The sequence below is a fragment of the Ctenopharyngodon idella genome, chromosome 16, assembly GCF_019924925.1.
Source record: "Ctenopharyngodon idella isolate HZGC_01 chromosome 16, HZGC01, whole genome shotgun sequence".
Lineage (NCBI taxonomy): Eukaryota > Metazoa > Chordata > Actinopteri > Cypriniformes > Xenocyprididae > Ctenopharyngodon > Ctenopharyngodon idella.
In genome coordinates, this window is record NC_067235.1 from 27,158,743 (window position 1) to 27,182,217 (window position 23,475).

Here is a 23,475-nt window from a genome sequence, read left to right on the forward strand (position 1 = left end):
CGGTTTTATGCGTTTTAGAGGTTTGACATTTCCCATTATGGCCAATAGAGGTCGTAGATTGAGCCGTTTTTAGTGTTGTTCTGCTGGAGGTTGAAGTTGAGGGGTCACGTTGGATAGTAGCAGTGGCTTACAGCAGCTGACATGATGCAGGCAGTACAGTAGAGACTTACAGCCACCTGCCTGCTGGAGCTGAACAGGAGCGATTCATCGTTTAAACAAGCCCTCAGAGAGGAAGGGTAGAACCTGTCATTAGGGTAAGCTATGATTTGAACGCTGTTTTTTTGGTTTGTGCTTATGCTGCTAAATTAGAGCATTTTAGAGGCATGGCAGGCCCTTAGTGTTCACTATTACTGTTAGCTCGTCCAGTAACGTGCTGTCAAAGCGCTTCCTAGATAAAAGTGTATAGCTTGCCGCCACATCGATGGATGAAATGTGTAAACTGATTTATTCTATTTAATGTGTATGTACGTCAAACTAATCCATAATATATAACTATAGCAGCCAGGTGCTTTATACATAAACTGTTGCTAATGCTAAAGCGTTAGCTGTTCGGCTAAAGTTAATACCATAGAAACGTGTATCAGGTGCATCTCCTCCTCGCACAAGACAAAGATAATAAATACTATCTGAGGGGTTTTAAAGGGCATTGACGCAGTTAATGCAAAACTGCAGTTATATGTTGTTCAGCGACTGATAGCTTTAGCTCTGTTAGACTGATCTCAGCTCAGCTAATGTGCAGTTTAATTGACTGACAATAACGTGGAAATTACATCAGAAATTACATCAGCCTGAGCACCGCACATTGTATTGTTACGTACGTAGCTTGTGCAGTATCATAAAAGTACTATGGTATTCTGTGAAGTAACATATAAGTAATGTAAACCATTTCAGTAGCATGCTATTTATCAAAGTACCATGGTATTACCGTCTCGTACCTTACTGTACAATGTTAGTACCACAGTGTTTCTTTGTATGTATGTTAGTTTGTTAAACAACAAACCTGTCTGAATTACATGCAGTTTTTGTTGAGTTAGTGCAAATGGATTTGATGTTTAGTGAATTTGATTGTTATAGTGTTTATACTGTTCTGTATCATTTCTACTTAAAGTACCTGTGAGATGTTTTGGAAATAGTTACTTTATATCATTATGTTTTGATTATAAATAATAAACAATTAGATGTTTCTTCAGGATTTATTTTGACCAACAATCTTGCAAAAAAAAAAAAAAAAAGAGCTTGACAGGAATCACTGGTTAAGTTCAATTTTTCCTTTTTCCTTTTTATGCTGCTTAAAAACTAGAGATGGGCATAGAGATCAATAATTAAATTTTTTTTTTTTTTTTTTTTTTTGAAGAAATTAAAATTAAATAGTTATTTTGAAGTTTTGAATATTTTTCTCTTGTTTTGATTTAAGATTTTTTTGTGTGTGTGAAGTGTATGTGAGCAAGGAACTTGCTAAACTATCACATATCCCTGAAAGCTGTTTTGCAGGAGATTTACAAACAGATGATTGCTGAGAGATGTTGTTTCTGAGAATTTATAGTCTTTTTTTTTTTTATTCAGAAGTCTTAATGTTTATTGTCCAGTTTAAACGCCTTTGTTTTGGAAACCAATATAAACTGGTGTATTTTAAGTGCCCTATGTGGCATATGACTGTTACTATTGAACTGGTTGTAATTTGTTTGATGGTTCTGTCTGAAGCAGCAGCCCAGTATGCATGAAAGAGTTACCATGTCTTTGTGTCATTAAACTGTGGTTGCTTTGCACAAACCGGTCCGACTGTCAGCCGCACGTGTTTATCCGCCCGCGCAGCACAATCCCTCAAGAATTTAAAATCATTGCCGTTTCCATGCAGTAACATTTGAGGTTGCCAGGATGTTCAGACTTTGAATGGTGTCTCTGGACTCTGTTCTCTTGAAAGTCTCCCAGATTGATTCAGCAATAGACAGAGAAAGAGAGTGGGCGAATGCAATAGAGAGAAAGAGAGAGACTCTGTGTCAGATTGAGAGTCAACCTTATATGCTGGAATGGGAAAGAGACTTTTAAACCTGGATAAATGGGAATAATTTCGTCATTTACACACTTTCCAATGTGTAATGTGCATTTCAAATGTGTTACTCTCTGTTTACGCTGTTATTCTCTTTTTGACCACAATTGACATGGTGATCTGCATTAACTAGCTTTCTTATTTTATAGTATATTATTGTTGTTATTATTGTTTTTATCACCATTACTGACACCATAATCACTCATTCTCTTCCATGTTTAAATCGTTTTTTTTCTATTTATTTTGTCTCTGCTTTTGTTGTGTGTATTGATGCTTTGGCACCGCTGTATGTATAACAATCCTGCCAATAATGTTCTTTGAAATGGATACATTTGGGGCGGGGGGGAAAAAAGTACTTTTATGTACTGTATATATGTACTGTGCAAAAGTCTTAGGCACGTTAGTATTTTCAAATGGCTTTAAGCCAGTTATTTATATCTTTTTCTGTAGTGTGTCAGTAGGAAATATCAGTTTACATTTCCAAATATTCCTTTTGCCATTAATTGTAATAATCCAGTAAGATTTTTGTATGCAAAGAGTTTGATAACAGCTGTTATGCTCCACACAGAGATCTGATCTCACCATCATCGGGTCCATCTGGGAATAGATGAAGAAACAAAAAACTATAATTTTATATTATTTTTGAGTGAACCATTCATTTAAGGCATTTGAAGCCTCATTCCATTATAAAACACTATTAAGCTGCTCATTATGGTTTGGTTTTAAAGAAGCCTGATCCTTTTAGCGAAATTTTCTCAACTGTCATTTGTAATATCTGCGGTTTTAACAGAAAAGAGGTGCTTGGATCTTATAAAAAGAGAACATTGTATTGAAATCATCGATGAAGTTCTCTTTCTCAGTCTGCTTTTATGAAATCTCTTGCATCATGTCTTAATGCAAGTTGTCCACACACTTGAGTAGTATATGTGTAGCATCTCTGTGAGGCTGTATGTGTCATCTTGTTTATGTAATATTTATAGAAATGCATGAACGGTAGCCACTCAGGAGGTAAATTCCTAAGAGGAATATTTCTGCTCTGTGGTGTAGTCACAGGGGCACTCGTTGACAAAAAAGAGCTCTTTGTAAACCATAGACCGCCAGTATAAACCTTGAACCCTCTGGTTTCAGAGTTTAAAAGTACAGAATCCACCGATGTGGGCAAAGAGTTAATTTGAACATGTTTAATTTCTAAAGAATGACCTGCTAGCTAGCTGTTAACAGAGATGTGTTTAAAGGATTAGTTCACTTTCAAATGAAAATTACCCCAAGATTTACTCACCCTCAAGCCATCCTAGGTGTATATGACTTTCTTCTTTCTGATGAACACAATTGGAGATATTTTTTAATAAATAAGCTCCGGGCGGTTAATAAAGGCATTCTGAAGTGAAGCGATGCATTTGTGTAAAAAAAATTAAAAAAATCCCTATTTAACAAGTTATGAAGTAAAATATCTAGCTTCCGCCAGACCGCCTTCCGTATTCAACGTGCGAAGAAAGTGTAAACTGGCGTTGCGTCATTATAACTTGAATAAAAAAGCATTAAAAAGCATTGTTTGTGATATCTATTTTAACTAATGTTAAATGAATCAAACCTTATTGTAAAGTGCTACTGCTTGGTTTTATGTATCATTTGATGCCTTGTGCCAGGTCAGAATTATAATTATGTTTTAATTGGGAATGTTAGCAGTACATGTGAATTTTTGTGTACTGTTGGTAAAGAATGGCAATAAAGCATGCGATTAAAGTCCGTCTCTTATAACCAGTTTATGAAGCGGCAGGCCTGTTACAAATTTCCCATAATTCTCTGTGGCTGCATAAGAATGATATAATGCTTTTAATATGCATCAGCTGCTCTAAAAAGCATTTTGTTTTTATCAGTAGGATGAAAGCACATCCATTTTGTCCTACTAAAATCACTTTAAATCACAATGAATGAGATCCATATTTAGTTACATGTTGTGTTTGAGCAGATCCCTGGATGCCCGCCGGTGCCCTCGCCCTGGCCGCACACGCAGACTCGATGGCCATCAGCTGACCCCTCCTCCCAGGATGACGGTGAGAGAGCGGCTTCGGCAGAACATCTCAGCCGCCTTCTACCGGCACGGCCTGCTATGCGCCTCCTACCCGGTTCCCATCATTCTCTTCACCTCTGCCAGCATCCTGACCTGCTGGTGAGTCTGCCATCATGATTTTTGATAAAACCAGGAATTAATGAGATTGGGAAGTATTGCGAGTGAGATTTGAACTAATCAGGGACACAGTGACCACTAGGCCACAGCTCTGATGGCCTATGTCAATGTTGAAGTACTTTATGTACTTCTGTGGGTCAGGAAAAGCAGCTTATCTGTACAAATCTGTTTGGGTGGGATGTTTTTAGGTGTGAAAGAAGCTGGCTTGTGGTCGGTTGTTCTGCACAGTTTGATTCAAAAGCAAGATCGCGCCAAGAGGACTGTGTGTAGCACAAACACAAAAGTGGAGCACTGAGCAGGAGAAAACGTTTTTCTCATGCCTTCTCTTTTAACCTCGGTCAGCAAAATGTGAATTAAATCTCAGAAGGATAAAGGACAAAATCCATGTGGAAAAGAGTGAGTGTGTGAACATTTCTCTCAGAGAACAGTCCAGTGTCTTCAGCTGCCTGGAGGAACAGAAGTAAGCTTTGTGAAAATGGAAACTACTTGTCACTACAGACACCGAGTTCTTTCTGAGCTGGAGAAGAGAAGGTACCGGGCAGTTACACAGAATAGCTCGACTCAGCCTCAAGACAAATATTAAAGGAATATTCTGAAGTAAACACAAAATAATTATGACAAAATTATATATGGATTTGTCCTTCAGTTTTGTGTGTACAGTAATGCGCTTACAATGGACATCTTCTAAGGGGCAAGGCATTCCAGAGGGTTCATATTGTATTTTTTTCAATATGATGAGGTTTTATTAATTTGTCCTAAAAATAAGTGTTATTTGCAGTGATTAGAAGCAAGATGTTTCTGTCTGAGCAGAAATTGTATGTTTATGTCTTCAACAGTAGGCGTAATTCTTAAGTTTTTGGTTCTGTCCATCGTTTGTTAATTTGATTTTGGGATGTGGGAGTTGCACTCAAAAATGAATACGATCGTGTAGGGGCGGGGTTTACGTGGATTAAATGATTGGATAAGTGAAACGAAATACGGTGAATTTTAATTTCATGCTGACTTTAATAAACATTCTAATTCTACATCATTGGAATCACTTTCAGAAATATTTTTTCCAGCTGATGAACGATAAAAACAGCTGATGAACGATAAAAACATCTACCCTGGTGCAATCACAAGGCCGCAGCTCACCCGAAACGAATATTTAGTTCGATTTAGTCATCCTCCAGAAAACAGTTATTCAATAATACAGGCTTATTTAAAAACATTTTTGAAAGCCATGAAAAGAGGTTAAGCCCTGTTTAGGAAAAGACACTCGGGTATAATGTAGTTTGCACAACAGCCTTCTGTTTCTCTGATGTCAGCTATGTCATGTGTTTTAAACATTATTCCCATCAGCCTGTGCTTCTCTCTTTAAAACACTGCTGTTTGGGTGGGGGATATTCAGGGCATTTCAATACCTTTTTAAGGAGAGTGACAGATGTTTCTTTTGTGAGAAGTAGGGGCTGGTCATATAGTCCATCTGGAGGGTTTACCAGTCCCTCAGTGTTTGTACTGCAGACAGCATTGTGCGCCGTCTTGCACAATCACTTTTTCCCAGAAAGTGCAGCGACATTTATCTAGTTTTTGTAACCTTAACCTTCTCAAAGCTTGCTAGCCTGAGGATGTTGGAGATGACAAGTTAATCACGTTGATCCGTGCTCCCTCCTGGTGCATTTTTGTTATGTTCACTTCTGCTCCACCTGTTTGTGACTGAGTGAATGCTGTAAAACTGTCAGTAAAAAATGTCATAATTATTTCCCTTTTCATTCAAACTTGATTTGTGGTACGGATCTAGTATGGGTTGTGTGTCATAACAGAAAGACAGTCTTCCATTTAGAGATACCGTGTCTGTGAGGAATGCAGCTTGATGTTGGTAATAAAGATTGATTTGTTGTTCTGTAATCGTGCTTTCTTTTACAGTTACCCTCTGCTGAAGCTGCCTCTACCAGGAACAGGCCCTGTCGAGTTCACCACTGGAATACGAGATTACTTGGTCCCATCCCATGAGTCTCAGGGCGACCTGTCGGAGCGCCCTGATTGGGTAAGATGAAATGCTTTTTTGATATACAACAATATACACTACCATTAATGTTTGGGGTCATTAAGAATTTTTTTAAATAAATTAAAAGGGACCTATTATGCCCCTTTTTACAAGATGTAATATAAGTCTCAGGTGTCCCCAGAATGTGTCTGTGAAGTTTCAGCTCAAAATACCTCACATATCATTTATTATATGGTGTTGAAAATGCCCATTTTTGAGTGTGAGTAAAAACATGCTGTTTTCATGCATGTATCTTTAAATGCAAATGAGCTCATTCTTTAAATGCAAATGAGCTCCCCTCCCCCCCATCCAGAATACCGCTGAGCCTTTACAGCTCTTGCCTCAGATACTAATAAAAAAACTAATAAAACATCTGTTTGGTTTTGATTATAATCTCACGCTCACTTGACATTGCAGTTTTTCGTCATTTTGAAAGTGTATTATTTGTATGCGTTTTAAAGCCATATCAGTTCAAACTTCTGATATGTTTTTCGCTTAAACTATTAAATACACACAAGGTTATGTCAAAAACAAAGTTCACATAAATACAGTCAGTTATGTCTGTGAACGTAAACAGAAGAGAAATAAATCGCATGTGTATATTAGGTGTAATTAAGCAGTGTAATATGCAGTACTTACTGCTATATTTGCTGTTAATATGAATGAAATAACAAGAAAAACAGAAAATTCACTCACTGCTCTTGACTGAATAACTTTAGTAGCTTTAATAAGAATACAATTTTTACTTGAATGCTGCTGTCAAATGCTCTGTAGAGGAGATAAACATGGCGGACTGTGTACAGCTCACTCAGGGCAGGAGCTAAGCTAAGAGGGATTCCGTCACTAGTCATTGACAGGGCCTGTTCCAGTGTCATGTCACATTGGAGTACATTTCTGAAAGGCTCATTTTGAGACACTGTTTCGGATTTATGGGGAAAATAACAACTGCAGTGGATGGATTTTTACAATAGGTTGGTTGTGTTCACACACTGCGGAGACATAATTATGTTAAAAAACAATATAAAAGTTACTTTTGCATAATAGGTCCCCTTTAATACTTTTATTCAGCAAGGACACATTAAATTGTTCGTCTTCTTGCAGTATCGGGGTCCTCCGGTGGCCTTCATACAGCAGGTGCTGGTCAAGGCAGCGGTCTCGCCATGGGACAACAGTCTGGTTCCAGTGGACGTGTTTCGCTCTCCCCTTGGGCGCGTTTTCAGTCTTCTGGAGGAGATCAGAAACCACGTTTATTCGGACAGGTCAAAAGCTTTCTACCCTTGGGACACACTTTTTTTTTTTTTTTTTGACAAATTTTGACCAATTTCAAACTATTTTAATTCATCCTCATTACCACACATATCTAAACCTCATTCTTTCCTGTTTTCCTCACTTGTCTCTTCTTAGAAGTTTGGAGGCGCTGTGCTTGCAGGTGACGGACCTGTTGCCAGGGTTGCGGCGCATGCAGGCGGTCCTTCCAGAGCATGGCTGCCTGCTTGTATCCCCTGGCAACTATTGGCAGAATCGGCGTGACCTATTTGATGCAGATCCAGACCTCCTGAAGACAGTCCACCAACATGAACCCAAAGGCCTTCATACTTCAGCCACTCTGAGAGGCAGGAAGCTGCTTAAATACGAATTAATTCTGGCCTGATTTAAGAGTTACCTGCTGTACATTTAGGGCCGGTGCACTCACCCCATTTTTACTGTGTGATTTTCAGATTTACTCTTTGGTGTCCCGGGGAAGCAGACAGGTGTAAGCCTGTATAGCAGGAAGAGAGTGGTGACATACACCATCACAATTGCACTAAGCTCCTATGATGCAAGGTCAGCCTTTGAAATATTTCAAATTAACGTTGTTTGCATCACATTTTCTAGGTCTTCTAATATAGATCTAGATCATCTAGTTTTAATATTGTTTGTAGCAAACAAAGCATTGTTTCCTTTTCGTTGTTTGTTTCTGGACAGGTTTGTAGCTAGTCTCAGAGCCCGTTTAAAACAGCTTTATCCATCAGCGAACTGCACTCTGCGTGAGGACCACATGGTGCACGTTCATTTCAAAGAGGAGATTGGCATCGCTGAGCTCATCCCGCTAGTCACCACCTACATCATCCTCTTTGCTTATATCTACTTCTCCACCCGTAAGCGTCATCTCTACCTATCTTCTCTGTCAGTGTTTTTCCTGTTATTGGGAGAATGAGTTTTATTTGCTTTAGTTCATTCTGGAACATACACTACCTGTCCAAAGTTTGGGGTCAGTAAAATATATATATATATATATATTATATTATATTATATATATACTTTTTTTTTTTGTTGTATTTTTTTATAGAAATTAATACTTTTCAGCAAGAACAGTAAAGACATTTAATATCTTACACAAGATTTATTTTAAAATAATGCTGTTATTTTGAACTTTCTATTCTTCAGAGATTTCTAAAAAACAAAAAAGTATCTCAAATGTTTCTTGAGCACCAAATCAGCATATTAGAATGATTTCTGAAAGATCATGTGACACTGAAGACTGAAGTAATAATGCTGAAAATTCAGCTTTGCCATCACAGGAATAAACGACATGTTCAAATATATTAACATAAAAAACAGTTCTTTCAAATTGTAATAATATTTCACAATGTTACTGTTTTTACTGGACTTTTTTATCAAATAAATAGCATCATTAGTAAACATAAGAGACTTATTTCAAAACATCAATAAATCTTACCAACCACCAAACATTTGAACTGCAGTGTACATGCATTTTTTTTTGTTTCTGTATTACAGACTACGTGTTTGTAGAATGTAATTTGTTACAATTGTACATGCTGAGTTAGAACTGAGAGTATCACGGTGTCTCATTGATTTTAAGACAATAGATGATATTTTGTTAACATGCTTGTAGAAAATTCCAGAAATAATTTTTTCACTGGGCCACATACTTTCAGTATTTGAAACTAAAATAAGTCCAACCAGACAAGCAGTCAATAATCAATAATATTGTTGAGCCTTGAATTGTGTACATTCTTGTTTTTGTACTTCATGGGAATGGCACGATTGATCAGAATCATTGTGGATTTTGTACTCGCCAGAAACATTATTCAGTGTTTTCCGGCATTCTCCAGATCTTTATGGATGATTCATATCTCTAATAATATTAGGCAGGACCGTAACCACCATAGGCATAATCAATATTTAATATTTTTTCAGCATAGGAATAATAGTGAATGTATGCACAAATGAATGAATTTTCAGTCATTTTTAACGGCCTTGGTTTTAGGATGTAATATGACAGAGTGTTGAAATTGGCCATGTTGCCAGGTGAGTTGGCAGCAGAAAGCTTTCAGATTAGAATTAGCTGTTTGGTTTCTGACTGAGCTTTCGCCAAAAGGTGTTTCAGTCTGGCCTGGCGATTATCCTCAGAACAGCACGTTCAGCATCAAGAATTCATGTCTGCGTACCCACATTCCAGCAGGATTTTACATGGATGTTCAAAAGCTTGATGAGGTCATTCTCATAAAATTCTTTTGGCGAAAATAATTCTGATAACACTCATTTGATCCTTCCCCATTACTTTACAGGAAAGATCGACATGGTGAAATCCAAATGGGGCTTGGCGCTGGCTGCTGTTGTGACGGTTCTCAGCTCTCTGCTCATGTCTGTGGGACTCTGCACCTTGTTTGGCCTGACGCCCACGCTGAACGGAGGGTAGGAGCTCAGCCAAAACACACCTTCATTCATACACTACTAGAATGATTCTGTGCATCAATATCACTGGGCTGCTATTTACTTAATCCCTCAGGAATTAAAATGTCACTTTTGATCTTTAAGCAGGTTGATGTATAACCAATTGTCGATAATAATGGTAGTGATTTAGGGGAATTTCATTGTCAGGTGTTTGAGTGGGCAGGGATATTCTTCCGCCAGCCTATAAGGTTGCATGTATGTACATACAGTCACAGTGGTGTGAGCTCAGGCCATCCAAACAAATTTGGCTTAGTTCACCAGGGCAGGCTACAGTCAATGCATACACACTATCTGGGCCACATGCGTACACAATATTGATTCAAGATACAACAGGGCTGCGGAAGGTCAAGACTTTAGCTAACAGCAATTATTTTCAGAACACTCGAGAAATTTGTATATTTGTTCAACTTCTATCACCTGCTCAATAATGAGTTTGTGTATTTATTCACGTTCCACACATTCCATTTTTAATACATTGGTGCATTTCTTTTTTACATTAAAGGTGGGGTAAGTTGTTTTTCAAAAACACTGTTTGGAAGTTAGTCGGGCCGACACCAACAACAAACGTGTAAACAATCAGCATTAGGGGGCGTATAACGGTCGAGGAGACAGAACGAGCAAGAGGGAGATTAGAAGAAAAAAAAGAAGAAAAAAAACAACTGCAGAAAGAAAATAGGACACAATACAAAAGAGCTCAAAAGAATATCACTGGAATGAAGGTTTATGACTGGGCAAGCGCTTTATAGGACTCGCGTTAATATTAGAAAAGCTTTCCAGCGCTGGAGAGAGCTAAGCGGGAAAACCTGAAAACAGGAGGATTCTTTGGAGGATGCTTTGATTCTGCTGCACATGTGAGTAACACTGGGTTTGAGTGTCATTGATTGTCTGGAGCTGCTGTGCTGTTGGCGACTAACAACAAACACTTGTTTGTATTTACTCTTATGTACTGTACGTTCATTTTTTGTGCTTACTTGTCATTCGTTCATCATCTGCGCTTTATTTTTTGTGAAGCATTTGCCTGCGCTTAAGCTGTGATAAACAGACATACACTCTCACATTGCGTGTGTAACAGTGGCCAGATAGTTGTGCAGGTAAACCACTGCGCACTGACGACTGCTAGAGAATACGGTGTTTAGCGTCATTTTTAGTGCACTCGCCTCGCCTGCCAGCAGCGAAAGGGCCGGGCTTCGAGACTGACTCGGAGCAGGGTGGGGTTAGGATTGGAGAGAGAGTTTTGGAGGCGGAGCAATGAAGAGAGGGGTGGGTTTGTTTGGGTTGATTTCAAATATCAACAATGTTCAACAGCGTTTTTGAAAAACTACTTACCCCACCTTTAAACATTATTTAAATAATTTTCTTACTTTCTGGTTAGTTTTATTGCTTTTCAAAGGTTTATTTGTTTTATCTGCTGCTGTTTTTCAGGGAAATTTTCCCCTACCTTGTGGTGGTAATAGGTTTGGAGAATGTCCTTGTCCTCACCAAGTCTGTTGTGTCAACGCCTGTTGACCTTGAAGTCAAGCTGCGTATTGCTCAAGGTCAGAGATGATGCAATCACTGTTACAATATGCACACAGAATTTTTCTGTCCTAGTGTTTTGAATATAAGTACAGCCCATTCAGTACTTAGCATTATCACACTGTTGTATAGTGATACTTATAAAAATATATATTTTTATTTTTATAAGATATATTTTCCCACAACTGTATGTAGATTAGGCTTAAAAACAATGGACATCAATAATAAAGTTGTTTATGTATTTAATAAATGTTTTTATGTATTTAAAAATCACTGCTTTAAACATGTTATTTATTTTATTTAAAATTCACAGCCATTAAAAAAAATATATATCTAAAAGTCTGTGTGTGTGTGTATGTGTATATATATTTATGTAAGTATGTATATGTATGTAGTATGTATGTGTGTGTACGTATAAAAAATATAAATTATATATATATATAATTTATATTTTTTATACGTACACACACATACATACTACATACATATACATACTTACATAGAGGCAAAAGCCGTAGTTAATAGTTAGTGATTAATAGTGAGAATTTGACCCTAAACTAAAGTGTGACCATAGGTGTGTGTGTGTGTGTGTGTGTGTATATATATATATATATATAATATATATATATATAAATTTTTATTTTTTTTTGGTTCTGCCTTAAGGTCTAAGCAATGAGAGCTGGTCCATCATGAAGAATATGGCCACTGAACTGTGCATCATCCTCATTGGATACTTCACATTTGTACCAGCAATTCAGGTGAAGCTCTTCTAAATAACACAAGTATATAACCTGCTTTTGGTGGTAGTTGTATAGTTGCCGATTGAAAACACCCTTTGCCCCTTTTCTTATGTGTGTAGGAGTTCTGTCTGTTTGCTGTGGTCGGTCTAGTGTCCGATTTCTTCCTGCAGATGTTTTTCTTCACCACTGTGCTGTCTATTGACATCCGCCGCATGGAGGTGAGAACCACCCACACATGGAACATTCTAGAAAGTTGCTTTTACAATTCCATGAGAAACACATGAATCATTCGTTGCTTCATCTGAGTGTCTTATCTTGATTGTTCGGTTTTATCGTGTCATCTCGCTAATCTGTCTTCTCATGTCTTCACACATATAGTTGGCTGATTTGAACAGGCGTCTCCCGGCCGAAGCGGGGATGCCTCCGCCTAAACCAGGCCCTTTACGTCCACGAGAGACACCTCCACCACCTCGCCCCTCTCCCCACACAATCACCCTGCAGGCCCCTGCGTTCCGAAACCTCCGCTTGCCCAAGAGGCTCAGGGTGGTTTACTTCTTAGCCCGTACTCGCCTGGCACAACGAATTATCATGGTAAAAATTACTCACTTAAAAGGTGCATTGTAACATTCTGTGTAGCTAGCAGCATGAAACTGGACTTCAATAATAATAAATAATACAATTATATTATTATACTACCATTCAAAAGTTTGGGGTCAGTGATTTTGTTTTAAGAAATTAAAAAAACTATTCATCAAAGATGCATTAAATTGATCAAAAGTAACTGTAAAGACATTTATCATTTTACAGAAGATTTCTATTTCAAATAAATGCTGTTCCTTTGAACATTTTATTCATAGAATCCTGGAAAAAAAATTTAAACCGCACAACTGTCAGCGTTGATAGAAAAAAAAAATGTTTCTTAAGCACCAAATCAGCGTTAGAATGAGTTCTGAAGGATCTTGTGACACTGAAAACTGGAGTAATGATACTGAAAATTCAGCTTTGCCATCATAGGCATACATTACATTTTAAAATGTGTTAAAATAGACAGTTATATTAAAAGTAAGTTTTAAATTGTAACAATATTATTACACAATATTACTGTTTTACCGTATTTTGATCAGCCTTGGTGAGCATAAGAGACTTATTTCAAAAACATTAAAACATCTTACAGGCCCCAAACTTTTGAGTGGTAATTAGATAAATAAATAAAGTTATCTTAGAATTTTTATGTTATCTAAATGTATTATTTATTTAATAGGTTGGCACTGTAATCTGGATTGGGATCTTGGTCTACACAGACCCTGCTGGTCTGAGAACTTTGCTTGCTGCCCAGGTGTCAGAGCAGAGCCCTCTTGGGGAGGCGGGGCTTCCTCCTCACCTGGGCGTGGCTCCAGTATTTCCTGGTGGAGACCCAACCAGCACACTGAGCGTGCTTCCTGCCCCTGAACCCACCCCTCTACCCGAGAACCAATCCCAGGGTCACCGAGCAGCCCGCCCAGGAGTTGCCCCTGTCTCCAGTCCCCAGATCACTTGGGGCCCTGAGGATGAGGAGCTATGGAGGCGGCTTTCTTTCCGCCACTGGCCTTCACTCTTTAGCTATTACAATATCACTCTTGCAAAGAGGTGCGCTACTTTCTCACCTTGTGATAGCTAATGCGGTTCAGGCCCTCTCTTAACATCTCAGTTTGTCTGTGTGTAACATACTTATTTTTTTCTCTGATTCCCTCAGGTATATCAGCATTCTTCCAGTCATCCCTGTCACGCTCCATCTCAGCCCACAAGAAGCCATAGACACACGTCACCCCCAGGACACACACCACGCTCCTCCTCCCAGCATCAAGACCTCCGATCTGCAGACAGACCTCACACTCTACAAGTCAGTGTCTCGCTTCAGCTATTTGGCCATATATCATAATACCCACTTTTATTAGTGTTACTCGTTCACAAGTTTAGAAATTAACCATAGCTTGGGCAACAATGCCCCAGATATTTAACACGTGAAGCCAAAAAGATACATTCTTGTTGTTGTTGTTTATGTAATTTTTATTTTTTTATTTATTTAATACACTACTGTTCAAAAGTTTGGGGTCAGTAAGATTTTTTTGTTTATGAAAGAAGTGTCTTATGCTCTCCAAGGCTGCATTTATTTGATTAAAATACATAAAGTGTTGAGAAAATATAATTTTTAAAATGTAATTTATTACAGTAATGGCAATTTTCAGCATCATTTCTCCAGTCTTCATTGTGACATGGTTCTTTAGAAATAATTCTAATATGCTGATTTGCTGTTTATCAATGTTGGAAACAGTTGTGCTGCTTAATATTTTTGTGGAAAAATTTTTCAGGATTAGAATTAATGTCGTATGTGTAGGATTTCAATATTAGTAGAATGTTCAAAAGAACAGCGTTCATTTGAAATATAATTTTTTTTGTATCATTACAAATGTCTTTACTGTCACTTTTGCACTGACCCCAAACTTTTGAACAATTTTATTACTTTTTTAGTTATGAATTTAGCATAAGTTTGAAGTATCTGACACAAAGTTTAGCATGCTTTGTTTTTATGTTTTTATATAAATATTGCCCTTTTATAAAGGGTAAAAAATGCCCCCAAAAATGTAATTGGAAATATATAACCCCATGACACCAATTACATTTTCTTGTGGAATTATGTGGTGCATTTTGTGGTGTCATCACAGAAACAAATTCCACCAGCCCTGTCATGTTAAAATAAACAAAGACTCTAGTATCTTTTATAAAACTCCTACACTATTTGGGTGTTCACCAGAGGGCTGTAAAGATCAGAATTTTTTTCTTTTCCCACCTTTTTATTTATAGATCAGACAGTAGTCATTCATTGTTAATCTATAAGTTGCTCAGTGACTTTTCTCAGAAAGCATGTATTATCGGTTTCCTTTGTGGTCTTTCTGTGAACAAATGTCAAAAGGTTTTAAACCTCATGGCCAAAATATTCTTTTAAACAAACAGTTACATTCTTCATTTATGCATGGAAAAAACGCTACTGATTAACTATGCGCTCTCATTCATATCTCATACTAGCACACACTGGAGGTCCAAATATGTGACTGCAGAAACAAACAATAGTCTTTCTCTTTCACAAACAAACACACACTCAGTTTGTGGTGTTCAAGGTCATTGTTCAAAGGCCTCGCTCTTATCTATGAGGCCGTTACGGTTGTTAGATACACATCAGATGGATCTAGGTCAGTTTGCTTTAAAAATTTGACCCCTCCCACTAATGCTTCTCTTGGCCCCCTGCCTGGGTTTCCTGTTTTTTCTGTGCTGCATTTAACCTGTGAGGACTGATCAAGAATGTGTGCAAATGTTCTGATGTAGTCCAACTTTCTGCATGTAATGCTTACCTTTGAGTTCCCATTCGTGGAGGTGGGTGGACTGGAATTTCAAGAGAGACTTGTTTTGCAGTGACCCATTCATTATGTGAAGTGTGTAATTTCTGGGGGCGTACGGCACCAACAGGTTGGAAAAAAATTAAAGAGTGTTTATTAATGACAGGTTTCTCAAACACTCCCCCATCTTGCATTATTTAGACCAATAGGTAGATTTGTACTGTCATTTTTATTATTCTGTTGTAACATAATTTATTATAATGTGTGTGTTTGTGCAGGGTGGCAGCTCTTGGACTTTTCGCCGGTGTGGTGTTGGTGCTCTTACTCTTCTGTCTGTATCGTGTCCTCTGCCCTCGGAACTATGGGCAGAACGGGGTGCCCCATGGTCGCCGGCGCCGTGGAGACCTGCCCTGTGATGAGTATGGCTACTCGCCGCCAATCAGCGAAATTTCCCCTCTGCTGCTGAGAGGCCACAGCATGGTGAGAGTCGAGTCAACATGCACTGAGTTTTTTCTGTAAATGAACTCTGAGATATATAAAAGTACCTTTGGCACCTCTCTTCAGGACATTGAGTGTCTGGCCAGTGATGGCATGCTGCTGACCAGCTGTTGTCTGGCGGGACAGATCCGTGTGTGGGACGCACAGACAGGAGACTGTCTTACTGTTATACCTAACAATGGGTAAGGAAATGCATAGACTCAGTTAACTCGGAAAATGCATAACTTTTCCCTAATGTATGCGTGACTGTTAAAAATTTTGGGGTCCGTAAGATTTTTTTTTAATGTTTGAAAAAAGCTCACCGAGGCTGCATTTATTTGATTAAAAAAAACGTAATTGTGAAATATTACAATTTAAAATGACCTAATTTTAATATAACTGTCTATTTTAAAATGTCATTTATTCCTGTGATGGCAAAGCTGAATTTTCAGCATCATTACTCCAGTCTTCAGTGTCACATGATCCTTCAGAAATCATTCTAATATGCTGATTTGGTGCTCAGGAAACATTTTTTTTATATTATCAATGTGGAAAATAGTGCCGTTTAATATTTTTGTGGCAACAGTGAAACGTTATTTTTTAAGATTCTTTTCTAAGATAGAAAGTAAAAAAAAACAGCATTTAAAACATTATAAATGTCTTTACTGTCACTTTCGATAAGTTTTAATGCATGCATGCTGAATCAATTTTTCTTTAAAAAAAAATAAATAAATCTTACTGACTCCAGACCTTTGTTTATATGTATGATATTATGATTAATAATATTGGTAACACTTTACAATAAGGTCTCATTTGTTAACATTAGTTAAGGTATCAACTAACATGAAGTAACAATGAGCAATACATTTGTTACAGTATTTATTAATCTTTATTAATGTTAGTTAATAAAAATACAGCTGTTTTTTAATATGTACTAGAAAATGTTGAAATTAACATTAACTGAGATTAATAAATGCTGTAAAAGTATTGTCCATTCTTAGTTCATGTTAACAAATGTAGCTAACTAATGAAGTCTTATTGTAAAGTGTTACAATAATATTATACAGTATGTAAAACAAAATATATATATTGTTTGTATCTACTGTAAGTCTGCGCAGGAGCAGCAGCAGTGGTTGTTGGGAGCATCGTGATGGCTGGGATCACATAAGTGCTTGTGAGGCCGAGGGCCTCCTGGGAGCAGACTTTCGAGAACCAGGAGGATCTATGGGTGGGCCAGATGTTGATATTTTCCCAATAAGGAGGAGGACTGCCCCTGCACGCCCTGCACTATTTGGGGACCAGCCAGACCTCACGCCTCTCATCGATACTAACTTTGGGGCTCTGCCCCCATCTCATGCTCTTGGCAGCTCTGGCTTTGACTTTGGGGGACTGGTGGAGAAAGCGTACCAGGAGCATGAGCCCTCGCCAACACTGGCCTTCCCCCCTTCTCCTCCAGCTACACAGCAAAGGCGACGTAGCCTTGGGGACCAGCCTGTCTTACCACCAGAGCTCCCCCCGCAAAGCAGTGGTGACTGGGACAGCTCAGTATGGGCCATGGAGCTGAGGGGCAACCTCATCGCCACAGGTCGCAGCAGCGGCAAACTGGAGGTGAGAGAAAGAGAGGGCTTTTATAAGGAGAACATCTTGAACCATCAATGTCATTAACCTGTCCACCTCATTTCCTGTTTCTCTTTGTCCTATCAGTTGTGGGATGCAGTAGAAGGATCACTACGATGCAGTAATGAAGATGGATTATCTGGAATCACTGCCTTGGCTTTTCTTAACAACAGGTGCATTCACAACAATCTGAAGCTCATACATAAGCCACACCAGTTTCACACACACAACCACTCAACTCGTGTTTTCCTGCTAACGGGGATGTTTTCAATTGCAGAATTGTGGCGGCCCGTTTAAATGGCTCACTGGATTTCTTCACTGTGGAGATCAACAAGCCTCTCGGGTTGCTTCAATATCGCGGTGAGTTGTCAAAATATTCGACAAAGCATATTACAATGCAGCGTTCTCAAAGTCTTGTAAAATCTGGAAATACAGGCCTGGAAATGTTATGCAACTAAAATCTTGGAAGTGAATTTTTTTGTATATTGAAGATGCATTTTTCTGTTTGTACTCAGTATAAATTTTTTTTCAGGTAAACTTTTTTCCTTTTTTTTTTTTTTTTTTTTTTACTCTTTGTGAGTGTGATTTCTATTAAATAATTTTTAAAAATCTTGAAACGCTAAAAATAGGAAGATAAACACTGATAGTTACTCAAAGGGGAAAGTGGAGGTCCAAAATAAAGAGGCATTTTAAGTATTTTACACGATTTTGTGTGTCAGGACCCCCAGGCCGAGGCAGTCTGCCCCCCTCCCCCTGTTACAGCAGCGAGGATGTGATCAGCTGTCAGCTGACGCGCTCAGTGCAGTGTGCCCACCAGAAACCCATCACTGTGCTCAAAGCTGCCGCTGGCAGGGTCGTCACTGGCAGCCAGGACCATACAGTCCGAGTAAGGGACACATGACACACACATTACATCTGGAACAGTTTGTGGAAATATTCAGAATTTTGTTTTTTAATGGTTTTTAAAATGGTAAAACATGTTAAATAGAGCAGAGAATGCCATGCTCTGGTCACTGAATACATTATTAGATAGAGGATATTTAATAAACATGTAAGGATGATCTGTGAATGATTTGTTCAGATGGTGTTTCATTTAATATTTTTTCTTTTTAGGTATATCGTTTGGAGGATTCTTGTTGCCTCTTCACCCTTCAGGGCCACTCGGGTGGTATAACTGCCATCTACATAGACCAGGTCAGAATCACATCACCACATACACCTTGTGCAATACTGCCATTCATATCTCTAATTTCCAATACTGTGAATTAACTGAACGATAGATAGATAGATAGATAGATAGATAGATTTGATTGATTGATTCAAAAATGAAAACATTGTCATCACTCAGCCTCATGTTGTAAGACTTTCGTTCATCTTCAAAACACAAACGGGGATGTTTTTTAATGAAATCGGAGTGATTTCTGTCCCTCCATTGACAGTCCACGCAACTATCACTTTGTTGCCTCAAATAGAGATATCGTAAAACGAATCCATATGAATTGAGCGGTTTGGTCCAAATTTTCTAAAGAGACTTGATCGCTTTATATGATGAACATGTTCTGTGTTTTAGACCATGGTTCTAGCCAGCGGGGGCCAAGACGGGGCCATCTGCGTGTGGGACGTCCTAACAGGCAGCCGGGTGAGCCACGTGTACGGTCACCGTGGTGATGTCACCTCATTGGTTTGCACAACTTCCTGTATCATTAGCAGTGGGTTGGATGACCTCATTTGCATTTGGGACCGTAGCACAGGCATAAAGCTGTACTCCATACAACAGGTGGGTGATTTTGAGAGTAAGGACTGCATGATTTGGTCAACAAATTCAGCATATCATAATTATTACAAAGATAAAAATATCAATATCTCTATTGTATCTCTCTCTGTTTCAGGAGGTGGGGTGTGGGGCCAGTCTGGGGGTGATCTCTGAAAGTCTGTTGGTGACGGGAGGACAAGGTTGCGTGTCATTTTGGGACCTGAACTACGGCGACCTGCTGCAGACGGTTTACTTAGGGCAGAGCAGCGAAGGTCAGAGCGTCAGGCAGCTCCTGGTTTTGGACAATGCCGCCATAGTCTGTGACTTTGGTAGTGAGCTTAGCCTAGTCTACGTGCCCTCTGTTCTGGAGAAGCTGGACTGAACATACACACGCACAAACACCAGCCCCAAGGAATTAAAAAATGTCAGAGTGGCCGGCACAAAAGCACTCACCCTTTAACCTGTATCACCGCAGGTTCATTGCAAACATGAATGCCGTTTCTTGTCTTCTCATGTACCGCTCTACACTTAGTAGGGAGGGAGCGGTTACTTTTTGCCACATCTGAACAGGATATCATGCAAAACCTGATCCTTTGGTGTTCAACAGGCCTCTGGCGCTCCATCAGAGCATTTTGTACTTCTGGTAGTACATCATACAGAATATTCTGTAAATGAATTTGGACAGAATTACGTGAGGGTAGTACAAAAGCTGCTGACAGCGAAAGGTGGCTCACTTAGCCTGCCTTAAGATGTCTGTTTGTGTGTGTATGTGTGTGCGTGTGTGAGTGGTAACAAGCTCATGGTGAAAATGCCAGGCTGCCCAGCCCAGTAACTCACAACTGCGTGCCAGCTAGGTGAGAGAGTTCACAATAATATGTTTGCAGGGGAGAGGAGCAACGATAGATGGTTGTTGGGGCAGAAAAGGGCATAGATCTTTCCTGCTGAAAGGAGTGTTTCTTTGTGTGCAACTATGTTTGAGTGTTTGAATCTTGTGAAAGCTGTTAAGAAATGTTCAGGTTGTATTTCACCCCATAATCAAAAGAATTCTCTGAGATTTGATTAAACTTGAACATCTTAGTAACCACACAGAAATTGCAATAACCTTGCATAAAGACAACAAGTACTATTTTGTTTTTATTTTGGGATAATTAAGATTTTTTTTTTTAAATTTAATGACAATTAAAAACCCTGCCTTAAATATTGTCACCCTAAATTTGTGAAGAAAATGTACTTTGTCATTACAGCTGTAAGTATATTTACATTATGATAGTATTTGTTGTACTGAATTTAATTTATGCTAAGTCCAGACAGGATCATTTTCACTACTGTAACAGCAATGAGTTCTCCCCATATTAAATTAAAGAGAATTTAGGAGGGGGAGTGTGCTTATTATTCATAAAAAAAATGTCACAATGCAAATAATGTTTAAAATTTTTAAATAGACTTTCCTTTTGCAACATATAATTTATGTTCTTTTGATTTTGGGGTGAAACATTGAACCGGATGCTATGTTTCTGTGAGATGAATGCTGTATATGTCTGAAATTAATCTCTGGGGTTGTGGGGAGGGGGTCTCTTTTTAATATTGAAATCAATTATTTATTAGTGAAATTTCTAACAATTTGTATGAAACTTGGCTTATAGATAAGTTAAAGTGGAGATGTGGTCATAAATTTTAATATACAAGGAAAGCTTTGACTAACTTATACCATAATAATATGACTATATTGATTACCAACGGACGTTTTGGATTTGATGTAGTCTACGTTCCCTTCCTAGGGCAGCAACATTGGTAGCCAGAGAAAAGAGAAAGGAGACGTTCTCATTCCAGCCCTGCCTTATTAAACACATGAGAGAAATGCTCCTTGGCACACGCTGTGATGTCATATCTGTTTCCTGGACTCCTGAATGAATATTTGAAACGGTTAACTTGTATTCCAGGTGCGTTTTTAAGCTAAAACCATCAGTACGAATCACCCAAAGTCATTTTAATCGAAATGCAGCAGATGATGCTGAACACATTTAATGTTAGATTACCTTCTGTGCTGAAAATTGATGGATAGGGCTGCTTTTTAATACTAGATGTGTATATTTTTTTATTTTTTCCTGTATTGAAGAGTGTTTTTGTTGTAGAGCAGTTTACAGGTTTCACTGAGATTATAATTTATGTTGACCATTAGTTGTTACTGTACATTTTGAGCCCTGTTTGTAACGTCGACACATTAGTGTATCCAGTCCAGCCCTGCAGAACCCACACAAATGTGTGCATTGGTTTGGTCTATTTTTAATACAGCCATATCAATCAACCAATTCTGTGATTATATTTTGGATGTGCTAGACAAATGCACACATTTGTTGTCCTGAGAACTGAAATTGAATTATTAAAATGCACTGAGAGACTTCTTTAGTTTTATTAGACAGTAGGAGAGATTTAAACATGGTTCATTTTATTTGCAACATTTTCTACGCGTAATTTGCATTTTGGCTTATGGTTTGGTAAGAAAGTATACCAAAGGTGTCCCCATTTTCCATGCAAATGAGTCTTAGGTGTTTTTTGCTGCACTTTAAAACTTCAGTTTGAATCATGATGCTTTAAAGATGGTGTTTCCTATTATTACAGAATAGTTGGTTTATAAATTTTCCCCCATTCTTTTGATTTTTGCAAAAACAACTATAGTCCCCTAAACCAATGAAACCAGATTCTTTTGGTTGCTCAGGCCAACCAGGAAAACAATTTCCATCTGATTATGTGGGGAATTTCCATGCAAGTCAATAGAAATGCATGTGACTCAGTCAGTTATTAGCCATGTTTTACACATGTAAATATTAGTTAATAATTTTGATGAGAGAACTATTGTTTAATTAGTTGTTTTTTTTTAACTACACTCTTCAAACCATGCAGTAGCATTGGTCAAAACAATTGTGCTTTTTTGTTTTTGTTGAAGGTTTTTTTTTCCCTTCTTTTTTTAATGTTTGCATTTTTTAATGGGTTTGTGTTTGTGGCATTGATATGGCTGAACTTTCATAAGACCTACTGGTCTTACAGACTGTGCAGCTGTTGTGTGTAGAGCAAGGATGCTCAAATCTTGTTAAAACACGAAAGAAATAGCAAAAAGCAATCATTTTTACCATGAGATGATATGTGGCCAGTTATCACTAAAGAACAAATGTATGTCTAGCAGCTCTTATTTATAAGAGTGGTTAGAACTTAAAACATTTTACCATCTTGTTTTTAGGGTGTCTGATAATGAAATTAAACATTAACCACATGAGAACAGAGTGCTGAGAGAAGACAATAATCATTTCTATGACCATACTGCAAAGCATTTTCTTGATGGCAGCCATTTTAGTATGAGGAGTGAAATAGCACCAAGCTCCATTGTGTTCATTTTACTGCTCTTTCTCCCTTTTTAGAGGAGCACATTCCTAGACATGATTCAATATGTGCGGTATTCAAGTGAAATACTGATCTCGACTTGCTGTATCTTACTGCTGCTGAGGTAGAAATGGGGTGGAGAATGTTTAAAATGATGTGAAATGCCTGAATGTTGCACTGTTTCTTAAGATGGGGAGGGGGCAGAGAGAGACTTGGTGTAAATATTGTCTTTTTTTGGGCCTGCTCTGCCCTCTTCTGTCTTTCCCAAATACACTACACAGTGTAACCAGACAGTAGAGGATGTAACTAATGCTCTGTTCTATTTTTAACACAAGAAAAAAACTTTGTACTAATTTGCAAATAAAAAGGCTTTCATACATTGTCAGTTTCCTTTCTCTTTGTTCTCATTTGTTAAACTTATGGTATTAAAGTAATATTCTGGATGAAATACAACAATCTCTATCAACAGCAGTTGTAGCTTGCTGTGATTACCACATAAAATTATTTATAATGAATTGACAGTAATACACTTGATTTACACACAATTTAGCAATGTTGTTCTCATAGGTGTAAGATGAGTTGTATTGGTTTTTACAATTTTAAACTAAGCAAAAATGCTACTGAACCT

At 38.1% G+C, this 23,475-nt stretch overlaps 1 protein-coding gene across 1 annotated transcript; it reads left to right on the plus strand.

Annotated features, from left to right (window-relative positions):
- The first annotated feature begins 83 nt into the window (after nucleotides 1–83).
- scap (SREBF chaperone) lies at nucleotides 84–23,232 on the plus strand. The gene is made up of 23 exons (XM_051866513.1): nucleotides 84–254; nucleotides 4,017–4,217; nucleotides 6,141–6,261; nucleotides 7,363–7,520; nucleotides 7,666–7,874; nucleotides 7,980–8,085; nucleotides 8,227–8,399; nucleotides 9,834–9,960; nucleotides 11,422–11,534; nucleotides 12,178–12,272; nucleotides 12,374–12,472; nucleotides 12,633–12,845; nucleotides 13,516–13,880; nucleotides 13,987–14,133; nucleotides 15,904–16,105; nucleotides 16,190–16,305; nucleotides 17,212–17,710; nucleotides 17,807–17,892; nucleotides 17,997–18,079; nucleotides 18,439–18,605; nucleotides 18,833–18,913; nucleotides 19,290–19,496; nucleotides 19,609–23,232. Exons 2-23 carry the CDS (start codon nucleotides 4,096–4,098, stop codon nucleotides 19,852–19,854), a joined length of 3,735 nt encoding a protein of 1,244 aa, XP_051722473.1. The 5' UTR covers nucleotides 84–254; nucleotides 4,017–4,095; the 3' UTR covers nucleotides 19,855–23,232.
- Nucleotides 23,233–23,475: the final 243 nt, after the last annotated feature.